General features: G+C 50.7%; 3 protein-coding genes across 3 annotated transcripts; 2 read left to right on the top strand and 1 right to left on the bottom strand.

The window, feature by feature from the left end:
- The first annotated feature begins 641 nt into the window (after positions 1-641).
- Positions 642-9,547, top strand: sec31a (SEC31 homolog A, COPII coat complex component). Its single transcript, XM_068753377.1, has 27 exons — positions 642-720; positions 975-1,098; positions 1,164-1,362; positions 1,458-1,553; positions 1,630-1,770; positions 1,864-2,006; positions 2,149-2,248; positions 2,327-2,488; positions 2,677-2,829; positions 2,905-3,126; positions 3,203-3,277; positions 3,363-3,404; positions 3,508-3,759; positions 3,905-3,992; positions 4,085-4,263; positions 4,338-4,464; positions 4,545-4,690; positions 4,794-4,967; positions 5,053-5,250; positions 5,558-5,659; positions 5,952-6,060; positions 6,271-6,669; positions 7,070-7,125; positions 7,203-7,418; positions 7,588-7,707; positions 7,782-7,853; positions 8,158-9,547. Exons 1-27 carry the CDS (start codon positions 642-644, stop codon positions 8,335-8,337), a joined length of 3,954 nt encoding a protein of 1,317 aa, XP_068609478.1. The 3' UTR covers positions 8,338-9,547.
- Positions 9,548-10,540: 993 nt separating this feature from the next.
- Positions 10,541-12,986, top strand: tmem150c (transmembrane protein 150C). The gene is made up of 7 exons (XM_068752668.1): positions 10,541-10,690; positions 11,140-11,193; positions 11,266-11,298; positions 11,379-11,446; positions 11,563-11,687; positions 11,772-11,949; positions 12,133-12,986. The coding sequence occupies exons 1-7, from the start codon at positions 10,617-10,619 to the stop codon at positions 12,336-12,338; spliced, it is 738 nt and encodes a 245-aa protein (XP_068608769.1). The 5' UTR covers positions 10,541-10,616; the 3' UTR covers positions 12,339-12,986.
- A 99-nt stretch (positions 12,987-13,085) lies between these two features.
- enoph1 (enolase-phosphatase 1) lies at positions 13,086-15,086 on the bottom strand. The gene is made up of 6 exons (XM_068752667.1): positions 14,909-15,086; positions 14,423-14,524; positions 13,948-14,150; positions 13,645-13,777; positions 13,415-13,538; positions 13,086-13,242 (listed from the first exon to the last, which is right to left on the bottom strand). The coding sequence occupies exons 1-6, from the start codon at positions 14,990-14,992 to the stop codon at positions 13,103-13,105; spliced, it is 786 nt and encodes a 261-aa protein (XP_068608768.1). The 5' UTR covers positions 14,993-15,086; the 3' UTR covers positions 13,086-13,102.
- Between the last annotated feature and the right edge of the window lie 189 nt (positions 15,087-15,275).

The raw sequence follows: 15,275 nt of genomic DNA, 5'->3' as shown, positions 1-15,275 counted from the left end.
GGCCGGGCGGCTGGAAGCGGCTTGTTCTACTCGTTTTATCTGTGCGTTAATTTGACAAAGACCAAAAGACAGGAAGGTAAGCCGCTTTCTTACTAGCTAGCTAGCCGTGGCTTTAATGTATCTTCTGTGTTGTCGCTGCTTCATGTTTGTGGCTTCGGATCGACCAGTCAGCTGGTCAACCAAAAATAGGCCTTTTGTGTTTTAATGCATGGGCTGAGCGGCAGAACCAGAACCAGAACCGCCGGCTCATAAATCACACCATAGCGACATATGTCATTACTGCAGTTATTAGGGAAAGCTTTATAACCCGTGACTGCTAATGAAGTATAAAAAATCAAAGATGGACAATCTGAACGCCCCAGAGCATAACAGTTTTATCATTTGCGTGTATGTTTCTACTTTGATGTACTTAACCCGAGTAAAAACCGCGTGTTTCTAACATTGTGACTGTGACATATTTCCCTGCTGCAATAGTAGTAGATCAGTTTTCCTTCGCCCTCCAAACAAATGCAGATAAAGTCAACGATGTTCGTACCTTCAGAGCCGAAACGCATCCGGAGTGGCTCGGCTTGTTATTTGTGTTTACTGCCTGCTTCCTGACTTTCTCTCTGTAGGCATTGACTCGGGTTGCTTTATTACAGATGAAACTTAAGGAGGTCAACCGCACGGCCATCCAGAGCTGGAGCCCCGCCCAGCACCACCCCATCTACCTTGCAACAGGTACGCGCGTGTAGCGTTCAGCGGCACTTTCACTCTGGAGTTCAATCTGATATAACGACGTGTATTAATAGATATTATCAGGATTCATCTCAATAAAAGACAATTATTTTAATATTATGCTCACACCTTCACATTTAGTTATAACTCTGAAGATGAATAAGTCACGTGGCCGATCGAAGGCCTCTGATTGGTAGTCTCTCATTTAGACGAGCTGTGGCATTGACCGCAGGCTCCGGGTCTCTCCCCTCCTGCAGGGACGTCGGCCCAGCAGCTGGACGCTTCTTTCAGCACCAATGCCTCCCTGGAGCTGTTTGAGCTGGACTTGACGGAACCGTCTCTGGATATGAAGTCATGCGGCAGCTTCTCCACCTCTCACAGGTATTAAAACCCGTCTGCATTTTGTCTGAGCGCAGCTCCCCCAACCGAACAAGCTCCGCCCACAGGTACCACAAGCTGGTCTGGGGTCCGTACGGGATGGACGGCAGCGGCCGCCCGTCTGGGATTCTCATCGCGGGAGGCGAGAATGGCGACGTGATCCTGTACGACCCTGCCAAGATCATGGCAGGAGAGTCCGACGTGATCCTCGCCGAGAGCAAAAAGCACACGGGGCCCGTGAGGGCCCTCGATGTCAACCCGTTCCAGGTGAGATTCGTTTACTGCCAGCGGTTTCAAATGGTCTGCGTGAAATTCGTTTAAGCCCAACGCAGAGTCTGAGTTCATTTCGCCCTCTGCTGCAGACGAATCTGGTGGCATCAGGCGGCAACGAGTCCGAGATCTATATCTGGGACATGAATAACTTCAGGTCTCCGATGGCACCGGGACCCAAAACCCAGGTGTGTCTTCGTGATGAGGACTGGTTTGTATCGCCGCACCCATTTTGAATGCTTTGCGTGGCGTCCTGTCTCTCAGCCTCTGGAGGACATCAGCTGCGTGTCGTGGAACAGGCAGGTCCAACACATCCTGGCCTCCGCCAGCCCGAGCGGCCGCGCCTCGGTGTGGGACCTGCGCAAGAACGACTTCATCATCAAAGTCAGCGACCACAGCAACAGAGTACGTTGTTCCCGCCACGCTCCTCCTCCTCCTCTCCGTCTTCCGGACTCCCGTCTTCTGGACTGACGTCGTCTGTGATGCGTTTGCTTCTAGATGCATTGCTCTGGATTAGCCTGGAACCCAGAAGTGGCCACTCAGCTGGTCTTGGCCTCGGAGGACGACCGGATGCCGGTCATCCAGATGTGGGATTTACGTTTCGCTACCTCTCCCCTCAAGATTTTAGAGAACCACACTCGGTAAAAGCGTCTGTTCCCTCTGCAGCATGAAGACGCTGGTCGTTTTTATGCCTCCATCAGATCCTCTGACGATAAGAGGAGTACGAGTCTTTAAATTAAAGCGGGGCGAAGTGTTCATAAATGGACTCTTCTTCATTTCCAGAGGCATCCTGGCCATTGCCTGGAGCTCGGCTGATCCCGAGCTGCTCCTCAGCTGTGGGAAGGACAGCAGGATTCTGTGCTGGAATCCAAACACCGGAGAGGTGAAGTAGAAAAGACTTCTGAGCTGTTGTTTCCTGTTGTTGTTCCGTTGGCGCTAAATCACCCGCTCCGGTCTGCAGGTGCTGTACGAGTTGCCCACCGGCAGCCACTGGTGCTTCGACATCCAGTGGTGTCCCAGGAACCCCGCGGTGCTGTCGGCCGCGGGCTTCGACGGACACATCGACATCTTTTCCATCATGGGAGGCAGCAGCCAGGCGCAGAGCCAGAGACGCGCCGATCAGGTGGGATTAAAAACACGTGGCAGCCTGGGAGTGAAAAGAGGGCGGGGCATGTTTTCCCTGAACCATCCGTGGATTAGTTCGAGTGTCGGACTGTCAAGTTTCAAGCCTCTCTTCCTATTTCTGTTTGATTTGGAGCTCCTCTGCTGCACAATCGATCGCCTCTGTTTCCATCTCGATTCCGGATTCAGATCAGCAACTCGTTTGGGAACATGGATCCCTTCGGGACGGGTCAGACTTTGCCCCCGCTGCAGCTTCCCGGGCCTGCAGCCCCGGCAGCAACAAGCATACCCCTAAAGAAGCCACCCAAGTGGATCCGCCGACCCGTCGGAGCCTCGTTTGCTGTGAGTCCTCGTTCTTCTTTACCTTCGCGCCTCCTCCAGATGGTTTTATTCGTGCGGCGTTTGTCGGCTCCGTAGTTCGGCGGGAAGCTGGTGTCTTTGGAGAACACGGCGTCGAACCCTCAGCAGCCCGCTACACGCGTGGTTCACATCAGCCAGGTTCGCACGGAGACGACCTTCCTGAAGCGCTCCGAGCAGCTGCAGGCCACGCTGAGCGCCGGCAGCTTCGTGGAATTCTGCCAGCGAAAGACGGAAGCGGCGGAAAACGAGTTCGAAAAGTCTCTCTGGTCTTTTCTCAAGGTAGAAAACAGGGAATATTCTAAGAAGATCTGAATCAGGAGACGCTTGTTTGGTAATATGCTGTTTGTCCTTTCAGGCTAATTTTGAAGGCGACCCACGCAACAAGTACCTCGAACTTTTGGGGTACAACAGGGAAGCGCTCGCCTCAAAGGTGAAATGTGCCTTCGGGGCTCCTGTAGACGCTGCGTATGTGTTTCAGTGTGTTTGGGTGAAACTCATGTCTTGTTTGTCATCAGATTTCAGCAGCACTGGAGGAAGCTGCAGCTGAACCCGAGCAGGTATGTCTGTTTGGAGCGGTTACTCTCGTGATGCTTTTTAAAGTTGTTTTAATTCTGCCGTCCGAAGCTTCGACTTTCACAACGACTCTTCCTCCACGTCCAGGTGGAGGTTCCCGCCGCCGCCAGCCTGCAGCCTCTACCGGACCTCGGCTTCCTGCAGCCCGCTGACACTCCTGAGGCAGCATTCGACTTGATTGCGGCATCAAACCTTCCAGAGCCGGACTCCCCTCCTGATCTGGACACCGATGAGCTGGCAGCAGCAGAACCGGAGGACGCTCTTCCTGTCGAACCCGAAGAAAGCGTTGACCGGGTTCTCCCAGAGGAGGGGGAGGAGGAGGAGATTCCTTTAGATGAGGTAGTCGTCTCCACATGAAGCTTCCCTTTGATCTTCCACACAGGAAAGGCAGATCAAGCGTACAGCATCGGAGTTCTGGACGAACGAGGGTTAAATCTGAGAAGCGCGAACTTGAGACGGGATGGATGTTTCTCCTGTGTTCCAGGAGGCAACGACTCCAGTGGAGGAGGAGGAGGAGGAACCGGCTGGGGCTCCAGCCCGTCCAGGAAGTGTCAGCCTCAGCATCAGTCGAGGTGAAACGACGGATCCTTCGACCGCCGAGGAAGAGCGACTTCTACGGCGGCTGTTTTTGATTCACGCAAATCCTTCTCCGTTTTCCTGCCAGACGTGGACGGCCTGATCACAGAGGCCCTGCTCACCGGAGACTTCGACGGAGCCGTGGAGCTCTGTCTCCATGACAACAGGATGGCAGACGGCATCATCCTGGCCATCGCCGGAGGGGCCGGGCTCTTGGAGAAAACCCAGAAGAAATATTTTCTGAAGGCACACGGCAAGCTGACCAAGGTGAGCGCTGTCCCTCGGAGCTCGCGAATGGATCCTCGACCGTAGATGATCGTTGGCGTGTCTCCGTCCCGCAGCTCATCAGCGCCGTGGTGATGAAAGACTGGCGAGACATCCTGAAGACGTGCGACCTGCAGAACTGGAAGGAGGCTCTGGCCGCTGTGATGACCTACGCTCGGCCCGAGGAGTTCTCCCCCCTCTGTGGTCAGTCGGGGGAAGCGACGTCCCGTCGGACTTCACCGTCTCTGCGTCCGTGTCTCTGATTGGACTCGTCTTCCCGGCAGACCTTCTCGGGGGCAGACTGGAAGCGTCGGAGGACCCCCGGCTGCGATCCCAAGCCTGTCTGTGTTACATCTGCGCCGGGAACGTGGAGAAGCTCGTGTGCTGTTGGGGCAGAGTGCAGAACGGACGCTGTCCGCTCTCCCTCCAGGTGTGTAGGACGAGGATTCCAGGAGACGTTAAAGTGTGTCCTCTCATGGGGGGGGGCGCCGCAAGTCTGGTGCAGCCGTGAATCAAGTCTTCCTGTCACTCAGGACCTGGTGGAGAAGGTGATGGTTCTGCGGCGGGCTGCGGAGCAGAGCCAGCGGTCCGGTCCCGCTGCTATCGGCGTCTTCCTGGCTGAGAAGATGAGCCAGTACGCCAACCTGCTGGCGTCCCAGGGGAGCCTCTCCACCGCCATCACCTACCTGCCTGACGGCAGCAACCGGGTCGGCAGCGCAGTCCGCTTTAAGGCGTGCCGCAAAGGCAAGAAACGCCAAATAAAACACCTTTCCTTATTTTTGAACCTTCCAGGCTGCCGTTCAGCAGCTCCGGGACCGTCTCAGTCGGGCTCTGGGGCAGCAGGCGGCGGCTCCAGCAGCAGCACGAAGCCAAAGAGCGCCGTCTCAGCCGCCTGCCCCGACTCAGGCCCCGCCCCGGCATCCGTTCGCCCCGGTCCAGCCCCCTGCAGCAGCGCCGGTACCCATGGCGACGCCACAGTATTACCAGCCGGTACGTTTCCCTGAGGTTGAAATATCACCCCTGAACCGGGAACCCCCGACCAGCGTTGAGGGCGGAGCTCCTCGCTGTTGTCGCCATTCCACGGATCGGGTTTCCGGTCTCGCCGGGGTTTAAATCACATTTTGAATTCCAAATAACCTCCCGGAGGTTAACGAAGGGAGAGACGAACCCTGGCTCTGGTCCAGCGTTGTGGTGTTTGTTTGGTGCCCCCTCCCCACGCCGCCGCCATCATGGGCGTGTGCCGTGTGTGTGTGTGTGTGTGTGTGTGTGTGTGTGTGTGTGTGTGTGTGTGCTTCAGGTGAGGGCTGCCTTCACTGTCACCTCTTGGAGTAACCAAACTCCCACAGCTTTACCCAATGCCCCTCCTCCTCATCAAGCAGGCAGCGCCGCAGACAAACAGGTATCCTGCCCGCCCACCTGACCCCCATTGCCTCTCGCATGCAGGTAACCCCCCGGCTGCCGTGGTAACGCCTTTCCCCACGGCCGGCCCACTTCTGTTGATGCTTTGCTTTGTCTCCACCCGTTCACCCCGCGCCCTCGACACGCGCGCTCTGCAGTCTGTCGTCTTCAGCAGCTAAATAAAGGTCGCTCCTCCCTGATGACCTCACCTCGGCGCCCCGCCGTCTCCCAGGCGACGTTGTACGACATCGTTAGCGTCCTGCAAAGGTTCAAAATCGTTTCTGTCGTTTCAGGCGGAGCCTTCGAACCCCATGTACGGGGTGACGCCCCCGTGCTCGGACGCGGCGCCGCCGCCGCCGCCGTCCTCCGCTCCTGCATACGTGTTCTCTCATCAGTACCAGCGTGAGTGTTCCAGATGTGTTAGCTTGGTGTTGCTAAGCGACGCCCCAGGAGACGGCCCGTCTGTATGCAAACATTTCTACGTCTGACTAACAGGATGAGTTTTGATGAAGAAACATCTTCATCTTTAGCACGTGTCCCGGCTTCACCAGTGAGTTCGTGGTCTGTCCTGCATGAGTTTCTCACTAACGCCACCTGTTGTCTGATTCTCAGCCTACCCCCAGGTCAACCAGTACCCACCTGCAGCCGGGGGGGGCTCTATCTATCAGCCTCTTCACTACTCCTCCGTTGCTCCTCCTCCTCCTCCTCCTCCTGCAGAGCCTCCCGGCTTTCTCTCTCAGTACACTCGGCCCGTCCCGTCTCAGCGAGCACCTCCGGCCTATCCCGGACAGCCCGCCACCAACCAGTGCACGTCCTCCTCCCCTCTTTCGCATCCTCCTCCTTTCTTTCCATCTTCCTCCTCCTTTTCTTCTCCTCTGCCCTCCGGAGCATCTTTCCAGCATGGCGGTCCGGGATCTCCTGTGTCGTACATGCCTCCTCCTGCTCCACCACAGAGCGGCGTCTCAGGTACGCAGGCTGACCCCGGGTCGAGCCCCGCCCCTAAGAGAACAGGTCTGCGTGGCTCCAGTCAGTCAGTCACAGACGGTCTTTAGTTTCCGTCTCAGTTAATGACATCACGGAATCTTAATGGGGTGGGAACGCCCCCCCGGGAATGCGCCCGCCACCCTTTGGTGTAGATGTAGGAATTTTCCAGGTCCCTCCCTCACATTTTCCAAGAACTATTGACCATCAGTTCAGAGAAGCTTGTCTTGATCTTTTAAATTGTTCACGTCTGAATGCTCGATATGAAGCTTTGATATTAGCTTTGATTAGATGTAAGATAATTCTTTTTTTCACCGTGAGAACAAACTGCTAGAATTTTAGGGCTCGTATTCATTTCCCAAGAATCTCAAGAAGCTGGCCGTTTCCTGTTCCATGAGAGTGAGTGGTTTATTTTATTCTTTTATTGTAGGGCCTCAGAACGGCTGGAATGACCCTCCGGCCCTGAGCAGGACATCCAAGAAGAAGGTGAGTCGAGTTCCTCAGGAAAAACCTCTCCTGATGAAGATGAAGATCAATTAAAACATGTTTGTCAACATCAACAGCAGCCTTCAGGAAACTTTGTCCTTCCTGCCCCCATCATGGCTCCTCTGGGCGCTGATCCTCAGGGGCAGCCCACGTTCTCTGGGGGCCCTCATGGTCCCCAGGTCCCCTATTCAGGCATGCATCAGCAGCAGTTCTCATCTCCAACCATGAACCCTGCAGCTCCAAAGACCAGCATGGAGGGCGCTCCAGGAGCACCGACGGGAGATCTTATCCAGGTACTCCTTAGAACGCCGTTGAAGCTGACGTTAAAAATATAATGTATAAAGCGAAACTAGAACGTCCATAAAAATAATCCCAAAGTAGTTTCGAAACGACGACGCCTGTAAAAGCGCAAACACGGACCTTTATATTCGTCATAAAACGCTCGTCGCCGAACTCTTCCAGCCTCTGCGGTCCATCCCAACCGAGAAGATCACCAAGAAGCCCATCCCCGACGAGCACCTGGTCCTGAAGACCACGTTCGAGGGCCTCATCCAGAAGTGCTTGGCTGTAGCGACCGACCCCGTGAGTCCAAACGGATGACGAAGATGACGATTCACCGAAGTGAACGGACGTTTGACCGTCTGGTCTTTTCACAGCAAACCAAGAGGAAACTCGACGAGGCCAACAAACGTCTGGAGGCGCTCTACGACAAACTCCGGGAGCAGACGGTGAGTGGAAACGATCGCATGAATGAAAAGCAGGCGGCGTGTTCCCGACAGCTCGGCTGGAAGTAAGAGGAAAGAGATTCAGGACGTTTAACAAAAGAGCAATGAATGTCAGTAAAGCTCTGAAATCACGGTCGCCGGATCGCTGCTAGTTCAGGCAGTAAGTCTGAACACGACCCCCCCAGACCGCGACTCGTCTGCTGTAAATGAAATCTGTCCAGTCTCGCTGGGTGAAGGGAACCTGCTAAATATCTGTGTTTGCACCGGAGATATCTCCGACGTCTCACTGCCGAGTTCTTCTGTCCAGCTCTCTCCTGCCATCGTCGGAGGCCTGCACAGCATGGCCAGGAGTATCGAATCCAGATGCTACACGGAGGGCCTGAACGTCCACACCCACATAGTCAGCAACAGCAACTTCAGCGAGACGTCGGCGTTCATGCCCGTCCTCAAGGTGGTGCTGACGCAAGCCAACAAGCTCGGCGTCTGATCGGGGCGGACGCCTCCGGAGTCTCGGGCCGACGGATGGCGGAGAGTTTCTGGCCTCGATTAATCCTAAAATCTGCGACGATCCTAAAATGTCTTTTCACGTGCCGTTTCTGTCTTGTGGTGCGAGTCGAACCCAAGCCGTGCCGTCAGTCGCGCTCAGTGGTGAAAGTAAATTCTGAATCCCGACAAATGAAGAGCCGGAGACGGTTAAGTTCAAGCCCCGCCTCGATCGACCGACGAATTCCACTAAATGTTTAGTTTTCATTAAAGATACTCCTACGATTTAATGCATTATATGTCTATATATGTAGACATATAATTTAATGCATGTAAATTTAATTGCTATGCATTGACCCTTATTAATCAGCAATGCAATTAATAATAGAAAAAGCAACAACATTTTAACTTTCCATCGACTTGATCAATAGAATCGTATTCAGCTTGGCTTCACCCTCGTGGAATGACGCATGCTTTTGGCTCACCCGATCATGCATACAACAATCATTGATCTTATTTATCAAGTATTTGTGCTCGACAAAGACACTGATAAATTAACGTACGTGAATATTTAGCGGTTCTTCTGAAATCATGCTTTGTTTTTAGAAATGCATCACGTGCTGCATGAATTTTCCAAGGCTTCAGATAAGATTAAACTGAATGTGGTTTAATTTAAAAACGGGGCATCCGTTTGATAGTTAGACTTTAAAACGCAAGCGTATTAAGCCAAAGCAATGCTTGGTGCCAGTTTTTTAATGACTTTTATTGTTCAAAAGACTTTTTCTGCTTCTACTGGCTTACTTTCACCACTGGTTTCTCGACTTTCAACACATCGGACCAAGATATTGTCAGAGCGTGGGATATATCGATGCAAATGCAATCCCATTTGTAGAGGATTTTTAATGTTTTATTTCTTTTTTCTTCTTCAGTGTTAATCACAAAGCTCAGCAGAGTGCAATAGACTTTTAAAGAACGTTTTATAGAATAGTGACGCGTGCATGCTTAAAGAAACGTTAACGGTCCTCTCTCGCGGAGTTTCACTTGAATGATCTGCTAATGAATCAGACCTCGGAAGAACCCGGGAAGGAGTCTTGTACTGGATTTACATTTCAACTAATTGGAGTCTGAACGGTCACCTTCAGTCGATGTTAATAAAGGAACGCCAGTCTTTGTTTAAAATGGACTACATGCAATATTTTCAATAAATAGTATTTATTTACTTTGTTTTGTCTTAATTTTAGTTTCCTGGTATAATTTGATTTGAAAAATTTGTAGCCTTAATATTTGCATCAGTAACGTATAGTTTGGCCTGCACAACGAAGCAAGTACTCGGTTATATTATATGTAAATTACTTTACCGGAGTTATGACTGAGTCTGTTTTGCCCTCCTTGCAGCTCTGAGAAATATCCAAGGGTTATTAGGATGCTAGAGTGTTAGTATGCTAACTTTTGATGAACTAATCTCCCTGTAAATGTCCTGCTGTTTGTCATCGTGTTCAGATTAACCTGTTTTTATGCCCCGCGTTTGTTTACTGTACTTTCTCCCCAAACCGCCATCAGAACGAGGAGACAGGTGAAGTTAGATTCATTTTGTTGTACTTTAACCTGCCTTGATCTCCATTCAGATGATACTGGACACCGAAATTAGGAGATCGTGATAAATTTCAGATTAAAAACAGATCTAAACAGTGCTGCCGTTTCAGTGATTCTCAGATTCTCAAATATTTTTTATTCGCATACAGAAAAACAACCAATTTATACAGTAAATATTTTCGCGTGCTCTTATTTTGAAGGACGATCAAACCAAAAGTAATTTTAGTTTAAATAACTTTATTGAATTCACAACAAAAAAGTGACAGAAGACGGAAAGGAGGCAAAATAGCATTAGCAGTTTTTAATAAGTATTAAAACAGAAGACTACACAAATACTTTATATTTAATTTATTTTTCTATTTTTTTTATTTGTCGTCACCCGACGAGGAACCGGAAGCGCTGGAGCTCGCCGATGACCCAAACCGAGTTCTCGCGCGGAGGGATAACCGGAAGTCGTCCTCTGGCGTCCACCCGTAACGGAACCGAGTCGACACCGGTGACAGGTAGCCCACCGGGCGGACGGGTGGGCTCGACGGCTCCCGTGTTGCGTTCACGGACCAACACAAACATTCTCCTGTTGTTTCCGTAACTGTTAAGATATGCGTGAACGGAAGTCCTAAACGTCCGCCACGTGTCTTCGTCTTTAATGTCTTTAACCCTCCCACGCAGATAGCTCGCGTGGCGGGGGAGATGCTGAACTGGAGTCCGTGGGCTTTTCTGCCCCTCTTCTTCTCCACGTTCGCTGCTGTTGGCCTGTGGGTGGTGTGAGTTAATTATATGTCTATGTATGTTAATTATATGTCTATATATGTTAATTATATAAACGGCAAACAGACACAAAGACACGCGAACCTACCAGGAAGACAAAAGGACAAGGAGACAGAAGCCACGTCTCGAGCTCTGTTTGACCTTTCCTTGACCTTTCCTTGTGTGTGAACCTAAATAGTGACGTCAGCTGCAAAATGCCACGTAATTACTTCAGTTAGTGTTGTTGTAATGAGACAAAGTTTATAAAGAGGGAATTAAAAGTTCATGAAAAACACAAAGAAATAAAAAACAACAAGAAAAAAAACCCCTCAAGGTATTTCAGTGCAGTGTTACGACAAAGCAATAAAGGTTTACTTCAAATACTGCACATCCAAAACTGCTGCAAAGAGAATGAATATGTTATTACTGCATCATACTCTGATCTGTGTATTCCTGCGATCCACAGGTACTTCATTGCTGTCTCTAACGGGACGATCGCTCCCCTGGGTTCGCCTTACAGGTGAGAATCAAACACACGATGACGTTTATGTTCGTTTATCTCTGGAGTAAGATTCCTTAAATGTGCTCTTAGGGGAAATGGATCCATTTACGCTCCTTACATTAGGTACGTACGTCAATAACGAAAGCATTGTTGTTCATAAACGTTTTCGCAGGACTCAAAATGCGTTCTGTTGCCATGTCCAGCATTGCAGGCCAATACCCGCCAGCCAGCTGCGTCTTCGGCGAGGTCATGAATCTGTCTGCATTCCTGGGTAAGAGGAGTCCAGACGGTTCCAGCACAAATGCAGGCGCTTATATTTAAAGGAGACGGGATGAATTGTGAATTCAACCCTCATGTGAAACTGAAACTGCCTCTCCTCCTTTGCAGGGATCATTATTGTTGCCTTCAGGTACCTTCAGCTGAAACCCAGAATACAAGCGTGGCTGAACATCGTCACTCTGGCGGGATTCTCTCTCGCCTGCTTCGGGATGACGCTTGTAGGAAACTTCCAGGTGAGTCCGCGTCTCACACGCTACTTTACAAATCCGTTCGCCGACGAGCCGAGGAGATCAATAGTTAGCCGATTGTGCTTCCAGCTGTTCGACCAGACGATAGTTCACAACTGCGGCTCCTTCATGACCTTCGTATTTGGGGCGGCGTTCTGCTGGGTGCAGTCCTACATCACCCTGAGAGTCGACGTGAGTAACGAAGGGAAGGCCGCGGCCGTCCTCCGCTTCCTCCTGTCCGCGTTGATCACGCTCTGCCTGGTTTCCTGTATCCTTTACAAACCCCTAAACACAAACCAGAGCTCAAATCTGACATTTTATCCAATCAGGAGCGAGAACCAACCACCTCCGGAATATTTGAATGTAAATCCGTTCCTCAAATATCACTCTTGATTTAGCCACAGGTGACTTTGGGTGGATTCGCGTCGCCTCCTTGACCCGCCGGCCGCAGACATGGTCTTCCTGTCACGGAGAGCCCACGTCCAGGCGGCTCAGTGGCAGTGGGCGCTGGTCATGAGCTTCCTCGCGTTCTTCGGCACGTTCGCCATCGAGTTTCGTCGCAGCAACTTCGAGGCAGTGTGCGTAGAATTACGGCGGCAACCTTTAAGCATGTCGGAGCCCGCCGCCGAAGCGTCCATGCAGCAGCATGACAAATAGGGTTCGAGCCCCCGCCCGACTGGATCAGCGACGCTAACGGGATGTTTCTGCTGCACCGGTCTACACTCCGATCCAAAAATCTGTTTACAATTCTGTTTAGGTTTTAACTAAACTGCTAGCTCCTCCTCCTGGGGGTAATTACTTTATAAATACTGTTTTAACCCTAAAATTTAAGTTTATAGTGTTTAAATGCAAGTACTTTTAGACAAACCGAAATAATCAGACGGAGAAGTCGGACTGATTCACGAGGCATTTATTGGAAGTTTTTTTGATCATCACTCCTAAATAATACCAAATGTTAGGTTTATACACAAATCCCCAATTTGGCAACTTGTACATTTCCAGAAGAGACGACAGGTGATCAACAAGGATGGGACATTTAAATGGACGCCGTTCACCTGCAGTTCTACCGTCAAACACCGAAACAGCTCAATCACTGGATACATCTGCAACACGTGAACGTGAAGAGGGAGCGAACGGCACGACAATGGAAAAGGTCTACAGAACCACGACGGCTCGACCGGATCCGCTCCAGGCCGGCTGCGTCTTTTAGCGGATAAACGGTCCAATGAGAGCGAAGCTCAACGACGCTCCGCATGGATGAAGCCGAACTTCTACAGGCGTCTAACTCCGACATCTCCTGAACTATCGACGTGGAACAAACAGACATCAGACCTGCTAAGGGAGGGTCAAACAAGAAGACGTGTGTGTGTGTGGGGGGGGGGGGGGGGGGGGGGTACAGTCAGAGAGGCTCCTCCGTGCTGTTAAACCATTCCCTTCCACTCGAGCTGGCTGAATGACGTCATGAGCTCATAGTGGGTCCTCTCGTCGTCCGTGAGCTCCGTGTTTCCCGGCCGGGCCACCAGCAGCACGTTCACCGCGGCCTCCTCGGCTGCTTTGGCCTCTGCAAGCACAAATCCAGGCTGTCGTCACCGAGCCGCGGTTAGCACGGCTAATGGCGACGCTAACGCTGGATTAATCTGAACACGAGCTAGCTGACAAAAGGAAACGCGTGTCCAGGTTCCTGAATCCTAATCCTGCAACGAGGTTTAGGAAAGTCAAGTCGACAGACAAACCTCGAGCGACGTCCGTCAGGAACGTGATCTCCTCGGGTCGGCAGCCGATCCTCTCTGCAATCCTCTCGTAACTTTTGCTCTCGACTTTAGCTCCTATAGTCGTGTCAAAGTGGCCGTCGAATAACTGGAGCGACAGAAAATCAGCTGCTTTTCACCAAGTACAGATAAAACGCACACAAAAGAGGCGTTTCTGTGATGCCTTCATGGACACTAGTTTAAATTGTACTTACGTCCAAGACATCTCCCTCCACCGAGTATCCGAACAGAAGCTTCTGCGCCTCCACGCTTCCGGAGGAGTAAATGTAGACTTTTAATCCTTGTTCTTTCCATCTTCTGATGGATGGAATTACATCCTGGTAGATCCTGTTTACAGCGAGATCAGGAGAAACTTCTATGAATCTTGTTCGGGTTGCGGGTCCAGCGTAGAAGAAGGAAGGCCGTTTGAGTCCACACAGCATCCATCGTCACGACGACCGAGCGCAGCACGAATGTTAAAGAGTTTTTAAGGTGAGGAAAATGACCAGTGTACTTACTCGCCTTTGATTCTCCCAGAGGAATAAGCTGATCTCCACATGTGACCTTGGAGCTGTTTGAGAGCAGTCGACTTCCTGTCTGCAGCCATTTGCCACAGCACATTATCAACCACTTCCCGAATGGCCTTCTCCTCGTCTGTGTGGACCGTCTGGTCCACGGCGTGGACGGGACGGGAGCGATTCTGCCTCATGTCCTCTTCAATCTAGGGAGCAGCGCAGAAATCACATCAACACAATGAAAACACGCGACCTTTAATCCCTCTGTTTTATGTTTTAAATGGACCAAATGATCGATAGAACAGTGCAAGGAATCATAAAAATTATGATGCAGTAAATAATCACTAAGAAATAAAAGGTCAATCTGGTTTAGACTTTGACCTTTGCCTTCCGCTGATTAAAGATGTCAGGCCGACTCCTGTAATCTCAACAACTCTTTGGAATTTGACACAAAGTGGAAAACCACCGGCCCGTCTACCTGTTTCTTTAAGAGGTGGACATCTTGCTTGCATTCATCTTCTTCCCAGTGAGAGGATAAATAATCCTCAAGGTGCTCCCGAATGTATGGAAATAAGATATCCTGGAAATGAGAGCAGAGAGGATCCCTCAGGAAAAGCATCGCAAAACGAAAACCTCAAAAACTCCTGCAAGCATCAAAGGCACAGAAACTGGAAACCTGTCATTGATATAAATCCGACATGACTTGAATGCAGCATCTAGTCTGTCCTAACGGGTAGCGAGTTTAAGGAGTAATGTAAGAAGTAATGCCCGCATATAAAAACATAAAGAGACGAGTAGCTGAGGTATTAATACTTTTAAAACACGATTTAACGCCGTCAGTGTGTTGGTTTAGCGGGCTGCTAGCATGGCCGTAGAACTCAGCTCTACGTTATTAGCTAACAATGGAATCACATTATCATGCAAAGACAAGCAAAAAACAACAGTACAGGTTAATAAAACTTACCTTGACAAATGTTATCGGCGTGGTTGTTCCTTCAATATCCAGTAAGAGTGCTCTGGTGCAAGCAGGGACTGAAATAGTGGCCATGTTTAGTCTTAAGCTAGCTAGCTAGCTAGTTGACCGCAGCTTAATCGGCACCACCGCTGTGTTAAAGCCAGGCAAGGCGGCTCCTACCAAGACGTCAAACCGGGACGGGTGAAGAAGAGAAAATTGAAAAAATGTGCAATTAGGAAAGTTCCGCTGGTTAGTTGTTAGTTGTTATCCGCCAGTTTTCCTCGCCCTGCAAAAAAAAATAATAATCAATGAGCACACATGTTCGGAACTGCAAGTGTGGCCTGGCGCCCGAAAGGTGGCGCTGCCGAGCAAAGTC

The sequence above is a fragment of the Brachionichthys hirsutus genome, chromosome 19, assembly GCF_040956055.1.
Source record: "Brachionichthys hirsutus isolate HB-005 chromosome 19, CSIRO-AGI_Bhir_v1, whole genome shotgun sequence".
NCBI classification, from domain to species: domain Eukaryota; kingdom Metazoa; phylum Chordata; class Actinopteri; order Lophiiformes; family Brachionichthyidae; genus Brachionichthys; species Brachionichthys hirsutus.
Note: the sequence above shows the minus strand (reverse complement) of the source record. Positions and strands in the feature narration are given on the sequence as shown.

What these genes read in the sequence shown, in the direction of transcription:
- enoph1 (XM_068752667.1), bottom strand. Translation starts at nt 14,992, where the DNA reads ATGGCCACTATTTCAGTCCCTGCTTGCACCAGAGCACTCTTACTGGAT. An exon ending in CGCCGATAACATTTGTCAAG is followed by an intron (nt 14,525 to 14,908) that starts GTAAGTTTTATT and finishes TCTCATTTCCAG; the next exon opens with GATATCTTATTTCCATACAT. An exon ending in CCTGACGGACGTCGCTCGAG is followed by an intron (nt 13,243 to 13,414) that starts GTTTGTCTGTCG and finishes TTGTGCTTGCAG; the next exon opens with AGGCCAAAGCAGCCGAGGAG.
- tmem150c (XM_068752668.1), top strand. Translation starts at nt 10,617, where the DNA reads ATGCTGAACTGGAGTCCGTGGGCTTTTCTGCCCCTCTTCTTCTCCACG. An exon ending in CCCCTGGGTTCGCCTTACAG is followed by an intron (nt 11,194 to 11,265) that starts GTGAGAATCAAA and finishes ATGTGCTCTTAG; the next exon opens with GGGAAATGGATCCATTTACG. An exon ending in CACGCTCTGCCTGGTTTCCT is followed by an intron (nt 11,950 to 12,132) that starts GTATCCTTTACA and finishes CGCCGGCCGCAG; the next exon opens with ACATGGTCTTCCTGTCACGG.
- sec31a (XM_068753377.1), top strand. Translation starts at nt 642, where the DNA reads ATGAAACTTAAGGAGGTCAACCGCACGGCCATCCAGAGCTGGAGCCCC. An exon ending in CCGTCGGAGCCTCGTTTGCT is followed by an intron (nt 2,830 to 2,904) that starts GTGAGTCCTCGT and finishes TCGGCTCCGTAG; the next exon opens with TTCGGCGGGAAGCTGGTGTC. An exon ending in GTTCTCTCATCAGTACCAGC is followed by an intron (nt 6,061 to 6,270) that starts GTGAGTGTTCCA and finishes TCTGATTCTCAG; the next exon opens with CCTACCCCCAGGTCAACCAG.